Source organism: Triturus cristatus, chromosome 5_1, assembly GCF_964204655.1.
Source record: "Triturus cristatus chromosome 5_1, aTriCri1.1, whole genome shotgun sequence".
Lineage (NCBI taxonomy): Eukaryota > Metazoa > Chordata > Amphibia > Caudata > Salamandridae > Triturus > Triturus cristatus.
Window position 1 is genome coordinate 505,260,516 of NC_140587.1, and position 14,893 is coordinate 505,275,408.

Below are 14,893 nucleotides of genomic sequence, written 5' to 3' on the forward strand. Positions count from 1 at the left end.
TCGCAGGCTGGATTTTATCAACATAGTGGCTTGTGCAAAGTTGATCAGGACTAGAACATGCTTGCTGCAATTCGGTCTTTTCAAAGACTGGGGACGAGAACACTTTCTGATACCTTCCACTATCTGGATGTTTCCTGTGGTGGGAGATTTGTTTGGACTGAATAAAAGACTCTAGTATCCAGTCACAGTTTTTCTAAGAGAGATTGTTTAATGCTCTCCTTGGACAGTAAGCTCTGCTGTTTCTAGGGAGGGATGGCAATGTATGGTTGTATTTAGAATTTCTTGGGTCACGATACAGGAGAGAGGCTAAAATGTGCCTCATTTGTATTGGTGATATGTTTGTGGATTCTAAGTTTATCTTGATGGTGTTGTATAGCGCGAACAAGACCCTTGCGGGTATCAGAGCGCTTTACATAGCAAGCATAGGAAAAAAGAAAGACATGTACATATAAATACAAAGAATTATGTGGATACAGCAGTGCTTAATATGTGCCGGTGCTTAGCACCGGCACATATTAGTCAGGGCCGGGTCTACACGTGATATTAGGTGCTGCCTGCTCACTGAGTTAACACGGGTCTTCCCGGTGGCGGCGAAGAGCTGATATTGCATGGGACTTTCCTTTACATATATCAAATTTGACGTCGCAGATGCCTGCCCTATTATGAGACACACACAATGTCAGAAACCGCATGGGTCCCTGCCTCAGCTTTCCGGTCACTTCAATCAATCACAGAAGTGCTACCAATGACCCCTTTAAAAATATGTCATTAGTCCGGCCCTGTGTCTCCTTGTCAAATCCTCAAGTGTGGGTCCTGACTTGGACCAACGATCACTGTTTTCGCCCGCGGCCCGCCCCAGCATACTACGCAGCCTCAGCACTAATCGGACACAGAAAACAGAAACAGCAAGCAGCGTGTTGCACAGCAGGCCTCAGGTAAATTAAAACTAAAATGCAGTCTCTGTAATGTGTAGCCTGCGTTTCTGGCGTCTCGTCTCACTTCGTTTGCTAAAAGACATGGCTTTGTTGTTTGGTTGGGGGGAGCGATTAGGAGAAATTCTGTTTTTAGTGTGTTTAGTTTTAAATGGTTCTTAGCTAGCCAGGTCTGTGTCTTTTGGAGCGTTGAGTTAAGGGACTTGATGTCTTCAAGAGATTGGACCTTATTGTAGAGTTGTGTGTCATCTGCGTACATGTGATATTGGATATTTTCAAGGTTGAGAAGCTCTGTGAGTGGTTCCATAAACAGATTGAAGAGTGTCGGGGAGAAGGAAGAGCCCTGGGGTACTCCCAAGGTGACTGGGGTGGGGTTGGATAAAGATTGGTTGATCTTGAATCTTTGTGTTCTGTTTTGGAAGCCAATTACCCTAGCTATGGTGTCTAGTTTGTACCATACATTTAGGGTGGATGAGTGAAGGTGTTGGGATCAAGTCCTTTAGGTGCCCTGGGGTGTCAATCTGCAATAAAATCCTCTTTTTCAATTGACTGTAGTGAGCCATAGTCCATCCACTTCAATCTTTGTTCTACCTTTTCCATTCTGAAAACCCCCAAAGCTCTTTTCTCAAGGTTTCTGAAATCCCCAAAAAATGACACGCTCATACATGAATATCACTCAAACTCCCATGCATGTACCCACACCTTGAATGTGACAACTCTTGCTGGTGCAGTAGACGACAAGCAGTGTCGTGTAGGGGGACAAAATGACAACGCCACATTTCCATTTTTTAAATGAATATATTGTTCCAATATGTTATGTCATAGTATCTGGTTAGAGGCCAACTACGATTTAGACATTAAAATCAAAGACTAGAAAGAATGAACAAGAGTTTAATAGAATGGTGTTGGTCCTGTGTTATATTTGTAGGTGAAGGCCATAAAACCTGGATATGACTTTGAATAGACTAAATGATGACTGGCAATGTAGATCTGCATAGAGAGGAAGGAATATGTAATGGCTGTCAGAGGATACCATTCCCAACACAGTTATTTGAAATATCGTGGCACTTACTTTGCCATAAGCACGGTTAATCAAAAACGCAAAATTCCATCCAAGTCAATGGAATAATAGAACATTAGCTATGGAATTAGATGAGCATTAAATCCTACTAGCGGATTGAGTTTCTAACATATAATTGTCAAATCTATGGTGTTGCACTAAGTGATTATGGTTTCTGCCTTGTCCCTTGGACCGCAACTGTTGTTTCAACCAGCCCGATTAATCAGATTCCAGAAGACACACTAGAGGGTGGAAGCTTACACTGCTTAAATAAAAAGAGCAGACGGAGCAATGAGTAAGTAAAATTAAGAAACATTTTGCTCATCACAAAATCATTGATCAAATGTTTTCCCAATTATTTAATCATGTAACCCACATTTCTTACCTGGTCTGGACGGTAATGATGTGGAAGGTACACTGGGCAGCTGCACATTTTCCATATGCCTGTTCAATTCCTCTTGCTCCAGTTCCTCTAATTCAGCTAACAAATCATCCTGCCAAGAAAAAAATGCAACACACATTGTAATATTAACAGTAATCATAAACCATTTGACGGCAGGGGTGATGGGTGGGGCTGCATTTTCTGTTGCGTTAGATGAGGAAGTTCCTATGTCCTCCCGACTATAATTTCAGAGAGGCTGATGACAATCAGTTTCAGAAACCTCACACTTCATTGTGGCAGTGTTGTGGGTTCTCCAATTTTTCCCCTTACTACCTGCTGTGAGAAGCATCATTCTACACAAAGGCTGTGTCTGGAGAGCAGTATGATGGGGGAACTTGAAAGCAGTACCTCCCAGAATTAGTTCTTAATTGGAGACAGTGGATCCACAATCCCAGTTTAGACAAGGAATATAATCAACCCATGGAGTTCCAGTTCCAAGTACTTCATGACCAAGGAAAGGAGTGCTTTGAGGAGAACTCCGACTACTGTGTAGCAAGGGCTCTCCCAGAAGTGAGGGAACATCACCTGCTGTCTGCACTTTCTGCTGGAGGAGCAGAGTTTCTGCCTAGTATCGGCCTGCATGCCAAGAGACAAAAGCAGTCTATCTTGCCAAAGGAGGAGGGGTGACTGCCCAGGAGGAGAAGACCAGCAGGTACCAGGAACTGAGGGACACCCAGATGAAACCGACTACCTGAAAGTTAAGTCCGGAATGGCCTATGCTGCAGAGCATCCCTCTGGTTGGTCAGAAAATATTTCTTGCAGGAACTGCTTCAAACCTTCCGAGTGTGTTGGCCCAAATGGGGCTACAACTGCTTGCATCAGCCAATTAGGGCTACAACTGTTGTGGTGACTATGGTGGCCTGATTAGGGTTATAATGCTAGGATGACTGCACTTGCCCACACGGACCAGTACCCTAATCATCCAGTTGGAGAACATTTTCTTCTGGTTGCCCCACAGATTCGTAGCAGCTAGGACAGCACCTGCACATAAGTGCCAGGGCCACTGCTTATTGTTGAACCGAGTAGGGTTACTGCATGTATGGTGACAAAGCTGTGCCTGGCCTCCTCTGCAGTCCCAGAGACTCTGTTCATTCGCTGTGTGCTTCTGCTTGCAGGAGGACGATGAGGTCGCCAGATCTGACTGGGAGTAGTGTGAGAGACTAAACATACGTCTACACCACCAGGGGCGAGACCCTTGAGAAACGTGAATTGAGTGCACATTTGACTTGTGGGGTAATTGAAACTGCACTTGAGCCATACAACTGTCGTACCAGCTGGGGCAATTAAAAAGGGAAATGAGAGGGTGTAGCACCACAATTGAGAATCATAACCAGGTTCACTGCACTGCATACTGGATTGAACTCTGTAGTATTTAGCACTGCTAAATATTTTCTCAAAAAGACAAGCACAGGGCTGGTCATTGGAGTTATTGCATCGGTTGATGGTTTAGCTCTGAGCTCATACATCCCATGCTTTCTCCTGTGATTGCTCGCTCTCGCTACCCTAAGAATCAAGTTTGGAAAGGGTGTTACTTGGCTCAGTTTGCAGAGCGGTAGTAGGACAGACCCGAGGTCACCATTGGCTACTACCTTAACCTCCATGGCTGGAGCCAACTAGCCCCTTTCCGCCCTGTGACATCCTGAATGGGGTTTAACAGGCCCAACACTCAATGGTCTTTGGTCCAAAATGTATACTTGTAAGCTTATGCCTATATTTGTAGACAATTTGAGATTTCCTTTAGTATTTAAAGAGCACTCCAGGGATTAAGAGATTGTCATATCTCCCATATTACTCATGTGTGTAATAATTTCCTTTTGCAGAAATGTAGCAGATGTACATTAATGCATATGTAACTGTGACGCAGTGATGCATGTGCACTTGATTTACCGCCCTTTGGTGTGAGAGCAAAGTTCATCAGTCAGCAACAAAAACACATAAGGATGTCCAGAACAAATCAAATATTTCTAGCTGCCTGGTTTGAATCGGGCTACTGAAAGATGGGTTCAGATTTGAAACGAATGTAACAAAAGTGGCATATACTTAACAGTGTGTGACACCTCCTGTGACAATGGAGTTCTTATAGGGGTCATTAGGAAAGCTGGGAGCAAACATTTTGAGTCTATTTAATGTGACAAACGGCTCCATTGTGCATGTTGTAGAGGTTGCAGACTATTATTCTAAATGGGTTGTGATGAGGATTGCAGAGGAATCAGCGTAGTCGCTGTAATCAAATTTCTACAACATGTTTTTTGCAGAGACAGTTTACCATCTTATCTTGTATCAGATAATGATCCGTAGTTCATTAGTGACAGGTTGTCCAAATATTTCAGTTTGTGTGGTATCACAGTCAAAAGAATTGTGAATTATCATCATGAAGAAAATGTTGAAGTTAATAGGTCAACCAAGTTATCAAAGAGACACTACAATTGGAAAATGTAAGGGGGTATTTTGGACCAATGACTTGCATGCCATGTTATTTTCATACACAACCATGACCAACTCAGTAACCGGGATGTTTTCACCATTTGAAGCGTTGAGACGACTCAAGACTGGCTTAAGTCTGAAAGGTAGGACTGATAACAAGAGTTCTTCTGATGCTTTTAGGGAAACAGTGCATGAGTGTTCCACAATTTTACAAGACTGGGGCAATTAGTTCAGATCAAGTATGCCAAAGGAAGTGAGAGGTCACATTATATGTGGATTGATACCATTAAGGTGACTAAACTATTTAATGGTGTGGTTAGACTACAGGCAGATGGTGTTTAGAATGTAGACAGGGTATCAATTTTCAGTGGTCTTGTTGAGAAGGATGAATTGTTTGCTTTAGTATAAAGGGAGGTCAAACAGGGGTCCATGCCAATGAGTTGAGGATTGTCTTCAACAGAACGTAATACTGCAGTATTACCTGAAATGGCTCCTAAGAGTGCTACTGTGTTCAACGATAGTTTTGACTACTTGATTACCGAATCTGGATCTGATGTTTTGAATTCAAGGGAGAGGTTGGTCTTGATTCAGGATCCTGAGTGAATGGGTCCGTGGACGTCTGGTGATATGAGGCATAGTTCAAGTTTCCATGTACTTCCAGAGATGTATTAAGATGTTGTGATCTCTGTCATTGTAATAAACTCGGGTGGTGGGAGGATGGCAGGGGGTGAGGGAGGGAGAATCAGTATCCACCTCAAGTAATAACCACAACCCTTGTCAGGGTGAACCCTTAAAGACACTAAATTAACCGAGCTCAATCCCAGGTAGCTATCGTACAGAGCAGACAGATTTAACTTTGGAGGTAATTTGTAAATTATTTATGAAATACCAAAAATTCAATAAGGTCATCTGGTTGTTCTGGACTGGTACCTAGGAGCAAGTTAATGCTGACCGCGATGGAACGTGGGTCAGACACAGAAACCAGGTTCAACCTGGTCAGAGGTTTTACCTTTGGAGTTCTAGTCTTTGAAATGGTAGTCAAAACCCCTTCAAGGGGTAAGGCAGCATGTTGTGAATGAGGAGGGTTCCAAACCATTGGATAGCCACTGGGCGATGTCTCGGTGAAGCCATTAACGTTTAGTGGAAAGCTCCAAGTGAGAGTATAATGTCTTTGCACGGTGAAGATGTCTACCTTCGGACTTAGTCACTGTTTGGAGCTTGGATTCTTCCAGAGGGGCATGGCAGCAGGCAGTAGCCAATGATGGCTCCACAAGGCCGGACACCTTCTCTGCAAGGTCCTGCTGAATCAGATTTGCTGCTGCAGAAAAGCTCAGACTGGGAGCAACCTGAATCTGTGGCTCAGCGAATACCCACCTTCATCAGATCGGCTTGCCACGTTGATCCCAGTCCTCCGAGGGTCTTTGGAGCCAAGACATTTCTAAGTCCCAGGTTTTGTTAGGAAGAGTCTACTTTGATACCAGTCAAGGACCCAGGACCTTGAGGACAACACTTGGGGGGTCAACATACACTTGAGTAGAGGCCAGCAGCAGGGTAGGTCCTGTTAAAATTGGCCAGGTGTCAACTGAAAATTGCAGGAAAGGCCTCTTGTAGCTTGTTGTGTGCCTGTAGCTTGAACAGGAGGTCAGTCTTATGACCCTTTAAGTCCACAACTTTTTCCTGGGTACAAGAGAGAGAGTGCGTCCAGTCTTCTAGGCTCTTTTCAGGTTACAGTTTGCAGGTCCAGTCCTCGTCTCTTCTTCCACAGGCCCAGAAAGTGTTCTGAGGAAGCTACTATAGGTTCCCCATTTATGCCTGGCACCAGTCTGTGGGTGGGGTTGATTCCTAGCCCCTCCTTAACCGAGAATATAAAAGTTCCTAGAGGCGACCCTACCTATAGTGCGCCCCTCTGCCTAAACCTAAGAAATGAGCAACCACCACCCCCTCCCGTGGTCACTCTAAACCAGTTCTGGGGGGGCAGCTCTTCTCCGACTGGCACTGAAGACTACGAGGTGTGGGAAAAAAGAAGGGTCAACACAGTTGCCTGTGACAGGGTAGCCTCTTTGAAGTTAATTAAGTTCCTGGGCACAACCTCCTCACACCCACGGCCTTGGGTTACATGTAGGGTTACACCAGACAAAAGATGGTCATTCCCAACATTGATCATTTGTTGGTCTGTTTTATGGTCATTGTTGTGTCTGTTGGAGGGACAGGAATTGTGTGGCGTTTAGTTTGGCAGTAGCTTAGTGCTAGGCGTTCTGTAAGAACTAGGGAAGTGAAGGTTCCATAGCATGTGGTCTGTGAAAGTGTGGAGAGGTTAGTGTGCATGGAATGCTGTATTCGAATGGTTTGGGGGGTTTGAAAGAAAGGCAGTTGGATCCGGTTCACTGTTTTGTGCCTTACCAAGTTGTTCCTATTTACCCATTTCTTCTGGAATAAGCACCGTTATCATAACCACCTGATGTCACAGCTCCTCCATCTACTAGCACAATATTGCCTAGCCTTCATTATGCTTAATGGCTCTTTCTACCACCACCTTACCCTTCCTGTCTCTGTCTCACACTCACATTTTTTCATTTCCGTTCCTCCCTCAATGTGTTCCCCTAATTCACTTCTTCCCTTTCCCTGCTCTGCCTTTCTCTTTTGCTCTGGATCAAATACTAATTTTGAAAAATAAGTTGCAGTCCCCACAAACGAGTGCCACTTCTAACCACCTGTACACATTAATCACTTGTAGAACCACTTCAGCTGCAAGGGAATGGGTTAGGGTTACAGTTATTGAAGGAGTAGTATCCCTCTCATAGAATGACTTGGAACATCATGGAGTAAGGGAAGAAGCCAGTTAGGATTATGGTTAAATTCACAAATTTTAACTGTATGTTTTTGCATATTCCATAGACATCCATATTAGCCAATAATTGTATTTACTTCCTAAAACTTGCAAAGTTTCCATAGACATACACCTTAACCATTATTTCTTTTTTTATTTAAACTTCAACTAGATTTTGTATACAATTGAAAACTGTTAAATTTTTTCCTAAATATTTAAAAAGTACAAGTAGTTAACTTTTTCATCTGAGTGAAAAAGGACTGGTGCAGTGCCATTAAATGGGCAGCCAAGCTTCAATATCTTCAAAATGCTGCAGTCCACCTCATACCGCGAAGGGCAAGTTTGATTATATATTTAAACCATTTCACAATTTCAATTGGCTTCCACCGTTTGCCCAGAGGATTCAAATATAATGTGTTGTAGACAAATTACTTCATGAAAAGCACCATCCCCCTGTTCTCTTCAAGCAAGAAGAGATGTGACTGTAAGCAGTGTGGGAAGTTCCTTCCTGTACTTCTTGACAGGTCTGGTGATTCTTTGCAGATTTAAGCATCTGGCAAAACTGCCATACCAATCCCCTCTCTGCACATGATCCAGGTATTGCTGAAAGCAAGACGGAAGGAACGGGAGAGTTTAATATGCGATTCCCAGCACCATTGTTTCTCTTCTAAGAATTAACAAACAATTCCCAGTTCTATTGGATGATTAATGAGCAGTCATCTCGTTCTAGGAAATGCCATGCTCTGCTCCCCCTCTTTCCTCTTCCTCATTCATCTCTCGGACACAGTCTAGAAGTTTCACTAGTCAAAAGTTGTGGCCACATGTGCATCAGCTTCTTTTGGTACAGAAAGCTTAGTTGCTTTGGTATCTGCAACTTAGCTGTGTATGAAAGTATTGCGTTTTGGGTACCACTTTCAATTTCTTTCAATTCCTACAAGAAAATGCAAGGTATGCTGGCATTTGTTGAGAATTCAAAATAGCCTTTTGCAATTCAGTGCCAGTTGTTACTCCATCACCAGCACAGTCAGTATTGTCTCAATCAGGCAGCCAAAAAGCTGTCCTCGTATACCACATCTGAGTGGCAGACAACAGCTAGATTTGTGGCTCTACTGCAGGATATGAGGCTCTTCCACAGGATTCAGGGATCCCACAGTCTATAAAAGCCACAACCAGGGCTTGGCTTTCCACCCTGTTGAAGTGCTAGAGCCTCTGCTTGGTCTCTGCTCTTCACCCGTGTTCCTGGCTCTCCAGTCAAGATTATCTTCAAGCCAGGCACCAAGAACATTTTCCACAAATCTTCTGTTTGCGCCAATTCTTGAATATCCTTCCAAAATGTCACCTCAAAGTCTTTCCCCTACAATCCTTGGAATTATTTGATCTCTCTCAGCACTATGTTCAGAGACCTCAGGTTAGTGGCAGCTACGGAGAGTTAGGGATTATTTGTTTGGATGTGAGACGCCTATTGGACCATGTTCTGCCCCTGCACCTATGTTCTGGTAAAGTAGTGCGGTAACAACGGTCTTTTAGGCATCCTCAATGTTCTACACAAATCCGGTGTGGCCCATTGTTTCTAATCAGAGTGTCTAGTTGTGGAACGTTAAAAGCTGCTATAGGACATCATAGCAAGACCAGTCTCATGATGATTTTTGTGGCTCTAACAAGATAAAAGTGCTGCGCCATTGATGTGTTGAAGGTTTACCACAGTGAATCAGTTTCCAGAGTAAATCTTGTGTATGTCACATTTCGTGTAATAAAAGTAAATGAAAAAGCTGCATGCATTTTAAGTTTATGTAGCAGCAGAGAGTAACCATAGTCTTGTGTTCTGTCTAGTATAAAAAAAACACAGTCACTTGTGCGAGACATTAGAAAATCTGAAAGAATATCCATCTGATGAAAGGAGTTGTGCGACTACAAACTGGCAAAATTTCTTGTGTGCATGCTCGAATATCCTTCTCCCCTCGTCACTGTAGGAATTGTAGGTTCGGATTTGTAGATCACTGCAATGATTCTTCCTCCAGTCCCAGTCATGTAAGGGCAATGCTGCTATGGAGGAGAGTGGTGCATGTGTTAAGGACCAAAAACCCAACACAGTGACCTGGCATCCGGGTAGGAGAGCCACAGGGCTTCAGCATCTTCACCCAAAGCGACTGCCAGATTTGAGTAAGGAAGCAACAGAGCTTAGGCATCAGGCCTACTGTTATTTGTGGGACCTGGATCAGGATGCAGTGGGGTGCCAGCACTGGTGCCATACTCCTATAAGTGACCTTTTCCTGAAGCAATCAAAAAATTGGGTAGAAAGGCACAGTGCAAGCAAGCAAGCAGGTTGCTTGCTTTGAGGGTTTCACACACATATCATTCTAATAAAAAGTTAAGACTCTAGATATGTAAGTGGACCAGCAACTATGACATAACAGGAGCACAATTCACAAGTCTTTAAACAAAAGAAAAAGATATTAAGGAGAGATATGGGCGTCTGTGCATTACGATGAATGCTTGTTTGAATTTATGGTCCCAGATCAATTGAAAGAAAACAATCTACTAGAGAGGACAGCATTAGCTGAATGAAGTTGAATTAGGAAATCGTGGCTGTTGGGCAAATAAAAATAAGGGTAGGTGGCCAGTAGAGGGGGGGAAACAGAGTGAAGAGGGTTTTTATTCATTGCTCCACCATGGAAACTAAAGACTGCAGAAGGTGATTTTACAGTGGAGTGGCTGGCTGCAATTTATCCCACGTTTTGTGGACATAAGGTTCTACCACTCAGTTTTGTTATAATTATAAATACTTTCACATAAATGAAAAAGTGCTGCTGCATAAAAAAATAAAGGATGCAGAAGTGACAGCGAGCCACTATGAAGCATTTTATAATGTGCTCCTTTTCCGCTAGATTCCTTTATATGTGGGTATAGCACAATTGAAATAATACAAAAGTGTTTGAGGGACCTCTAATGGACTTCAGACCAAATGCATATAACCAAGCATAGTAATAGTTTGCAGGAAGGCGCACCATTTTGTCATCAATAAGGACTTTAACATCTTTGCACCAGAAGACTGCAATGGAATTTAGTAATTGGATTTACTAAGGGACTTCTCTAACTGTATGCTTTTGTTCTCTTCTTCTTGAAATGGGTTTTGGAACTGTGAAGTTTAAAAACAACTTGGAAAGATCTTCAGAATCTGGGCTAAGTTTAGTTTAGAATGTTTTAGCAGTACAATTTGGGGAAAAGTGGTTAAATATTGCTGGCCAATAACCGTGCAGGGTTTTCTCATAATAAAGTGTGTGATTTTGTAATCTTTCACTTCAAACACAATTTGAACAACAAGATTTCCAATTTTCACATTGCATTCATGGATTTCCCACCATCTATAGCTCCTTTGGGACACTTGCTAAACATATTAGCACTTGATAAAACAGAATTACATTTTCTTGTCAATTGTGAAATGTCATTTAAACCTACTGCCAATATTTGACAAAGGAAATCCTCCCATGATTTGCTTACATCACACATACAAGGAAAACATTTAAAAATACATTAAACCAAAGAAATAAAAAATAAAAAATCACATCCAAGTTTTTGTTTTTCCGTATATCTCGGGTAGAAAAAGTGTATCTGGCATTGCAAAAATGTAATAGAGCTGGTCTCTTCTAACTTCAGCTGAAAATAGTCTATTTCCTCACTTTCCAGCCATTCAGTAGTGCGCAGCAGCAACAAGACCCCTGAGCAGGCAGTTGAAAGGAGTCTGGCCTGATACGGGGGAAAGATTCCAATGAGACAGTGAACAGGCCTCACAGCGTTTTCAGGTTTGGCCCAGAGGTTGCTTTACTTTTCTCATCAGCCTGATATATTGTTTAAAAATCAGGCATAAAAAAATATATATACATACATTTAGGGGCTATGGTTCAGCCCTCTTTACCCATTGGTCTGTTTAACCGTCATTCACATTTTCTTTCCACCCACCAGAGTAAGCAGCAGAATGCAATGGGGTGCACAGGAAAACCCACAAATCATGTTGTAGATAAGATTACTTAATGTATATTGTCCTCATCGAAAATAGGTTGAAAGTAGCTTTGACTTGATCACATTGTGCAAGTTCCTTCTCAGATTAACATACACATCTGCAAAATGTTCCTAAATAGTATGCAGAAAAAAAGATCAGTGATGACCATATTAGAAAGCGGATTTTTCCCGTTCACCAGTTGCCCAACCATCCATTTACGAACCTCATCAAACTCCTCACCAAACCCGACGGGTCGAGAAATGGCGTCCGAGATCTCCTGCGCCACCTCCTGCTGCTCAGTAATGTCCTGCATTAAGGAGTCAATTTTGTCGAGATCCCTGGAAAAGAGGAACGTGACCAATTATGGCTTTCTCAAGGATTAAAACTGCAAGCAATTCCATAGTAAGTGAAGTCTTTAATTCACTTCTGAAACTCTCCAATTCAGTTCCTTCATATAAATTGACCTTTATCTTGTTTCCCCAGGTTTACTCTACATTAATAAAAAAAGTAAAACACAGAATCACACAAAAAAAACAAAGCTTAAAGTGACAATACAGTTAGATAACACATCACTTTCTAGTCTCTAAAATCCACTGAAATCCACAGTTTATATTTAACTGAAGTAACTATAACTCACGCCCTCGCCAGGCACGGCTGCTTAGGACCTCACAAGTGACATAATTCATGACATTTTCATGTTACATCATTGATGACAACACTGTGCAAGGCGGGCCGTGAGTTATAGTTACTTCAGTTAACTATAACTGGTGAGTTTCAGTGGGTTTTAGAGTTTAAAAGGTTACATTTCACCTAACTTTACCGTAACTTTAACCTTTGTTTTATATGCATCTATATCCATCTATACACAAACCTACATACATAAATCGACCATGCACATCGGGGCTTTGGTTGAAGCATCGTAGTAAGATTTTACTTAATTTCTTTTTAAAAGCATACAAATTCACTAAAAACAAATCTTAAAGTGAAGATATACGTAAGTGAGGTAGTAATTTAACTTTGGTTCAACTTAACTGAAATTCACCAGTTATATGCAACTGATCTATGTATAACTTACACAGCTATTGTTCACTGCTTACGACTTCACATATTGCCTCATTAGCGCCATGAAACCTCTGGGTGTACATGCGCTGTATACATTTTTTATAACATAACATAACAATATGAAATCTATGGCAGAGAAAGTTATACTGAGGTCAGTTGTGCATAACTGGGGGTGTTCTTTTTGTAAAACATTTTTAAATGGTAGGTATTTTTATTACTCCACTTTAACTTTTATTTTTTCAGTGAATTTCTTTCTTTTTTTTTTTTTTAAACGCAAGTTAAAAATGTTATTACCTTACTGACTTATAACTCCAGTTTAACCTTTGTTTTGTTTTTCCAGTGGATTAATACTGGTGAATTTCAGAGGTTTTTTCCATTTCTAAGCATTTGTTTTTACCTTATTTTAAAAGCACTTTAACCTTTGTATTTTTATCCATTGAATTCACATTTAATATTTTTATTTATATATATTCATCGTTTGGCGGAGTGGAGGATGGTCGAAGACAAGGTGATGTGGGTGGGTGCCAGAAAATGGGGATGCTTTTTTAATTTTGGCAGGGGAAGAATAAGTTCAGGGGATGTGGCAGCAAGTCAGATATTTTATGTTTGTGTTTAGGAGATGAGGCCATGTTACGCATGGCTCTCTTTTTACTCCTCTGCTCCAGTGTACCACTTAAAAGAGGAGATAATGATGTTTTTTGAGGGGGGTCGCAGGGAGAAGGGCAGGAAATACATAACATTCATTAGTAGATCATTTAACAGGAGCAACAGGAACGTTTTTCACCTCCAGGCCTTGGTGACATCATAGACAACTCAAGCTTCGCTCTGATAGGCTATTATTGATACCACTGAAAATCCCTGTGGGAAAAACATCCCTGCTATTCACTGTAACCCATCCATAATTCTAAATGCTCCATTGGTATGTGTGGTCCAACTGGTGTATTACCTGTGGCCTTTAAAGAAGTGCAAGAGGAAGTAAACTTATTTGGGCTTCTAGTCTTGTGTCTGGCCTCCAGATGTTCTCACAGGTTATCCTCTGCTAGACAACTGTCAAACTCCTACACAACCCCCTCCTGTATGTGCTGTTCTTTCCTCACCGCTCATGCTCCTGCCAATCCAAAGAGGGATTGATGTAATGGAGCTCACTATTCACCAGCCATCATTGTCGGATAGACTTCCCAATATCCGATCAGTTAAAATTCACTTCATCAGGCTACACCAGACTGGGGTAAGAATTCGAAATATTGAGGGTAGAGGGACACACCATAGTTGTTTTTAACTGTGAAAGTAACCGGCAGATATTTTCAAATTGATATTCAAACCATGTGTTCTATTCCATGATCCGCCAGACTACAGATGCTTCTCCTTAACGCTGCCCTCACGAGTAAAAATCTAAGGAGGCTACAGCCGGTCAGAGGAAGCTGTAGAAGGGAGTCTGATCAGTGATGGCCGGCAGTGACTTCAATGTGCTTAGGACAATAACCCTTAAGGCTAGGAAATCTGCACAATTTCCTTCAGACCAGCAAGGCACACCTTTGCATGACACCTATGTATGCTCTGGAAAGTTCTGTCTGCCGCCACAATATATTGAATACTGCAGACCAGAGTCGTGGTCATGGAAGGAGCTGATGACAACAAAGTGACCACGATGAGTGCTGTACCAGGTGGCATGGCTGGTTCTGAAATGAAACACAACTAAAGTAAACCTTTTTTGGAAGAACTCAATTGTCTCCCAGGAGAACGGCAGAATCAGATTCAATGGCCTGTGCATCGTGGGGGGTTTTTGATACAAGAACTCATGCAACATGCACAAGCTGTGACACGATTATAGCCCATAGATAAATACCAGATCCAATAACACATAATTTGGCATTGGGGTAGGTCTCTTTGAATAGAGGGCCCTAAAGACCTAGGTATCAGAAATGAATTCACAAGAGCACAAATGGTTACTTTTGAGAAAACCTCTGAAAATCTAGATTTTCAAACAGCGCAGATGGTCTGGTTTGGTGGGATCTGAGAGCACACTCTGATTAAAACCGAGCTCGCCATTGTAAACTACATGAAATTACTTCAGGCAGCATTTTCTAAAATCTTAGCCCATCTGTGCCATCAAGAAGGAGATACACGCTACACTCATTAGCCTACTGAC

General features: G+C 42.0%; 1 protein-coding gene across 1 annotated transcript in view; it reads right to left on the bottom strand.

Moving 5' to 3' along the window:
- CHMP4C (charged multivesicular body protein 4C) overlaps positions 1–14,893 on the bottom strand; it is a 115,778-nt gene that overhangs the window by 11,789 nt on the left and 89,096 nt on the right. The window contains exons 3-4 of the mRNA XM_085605356.1: positions 11,906–12,020; positions 2,378–2,486 (exon numbers count right to left, since the gene is read on the bottom strand). Of these exons, the coding sequence (XP_085461482.1) occupies positions 2,378–2,486; positions 11,906–12,020 (224 nt within the window). The remainder of the gene's footprint in view (positions 1–2,377; positions 2,487–11,905; positions 12,021–14,893) is intronic.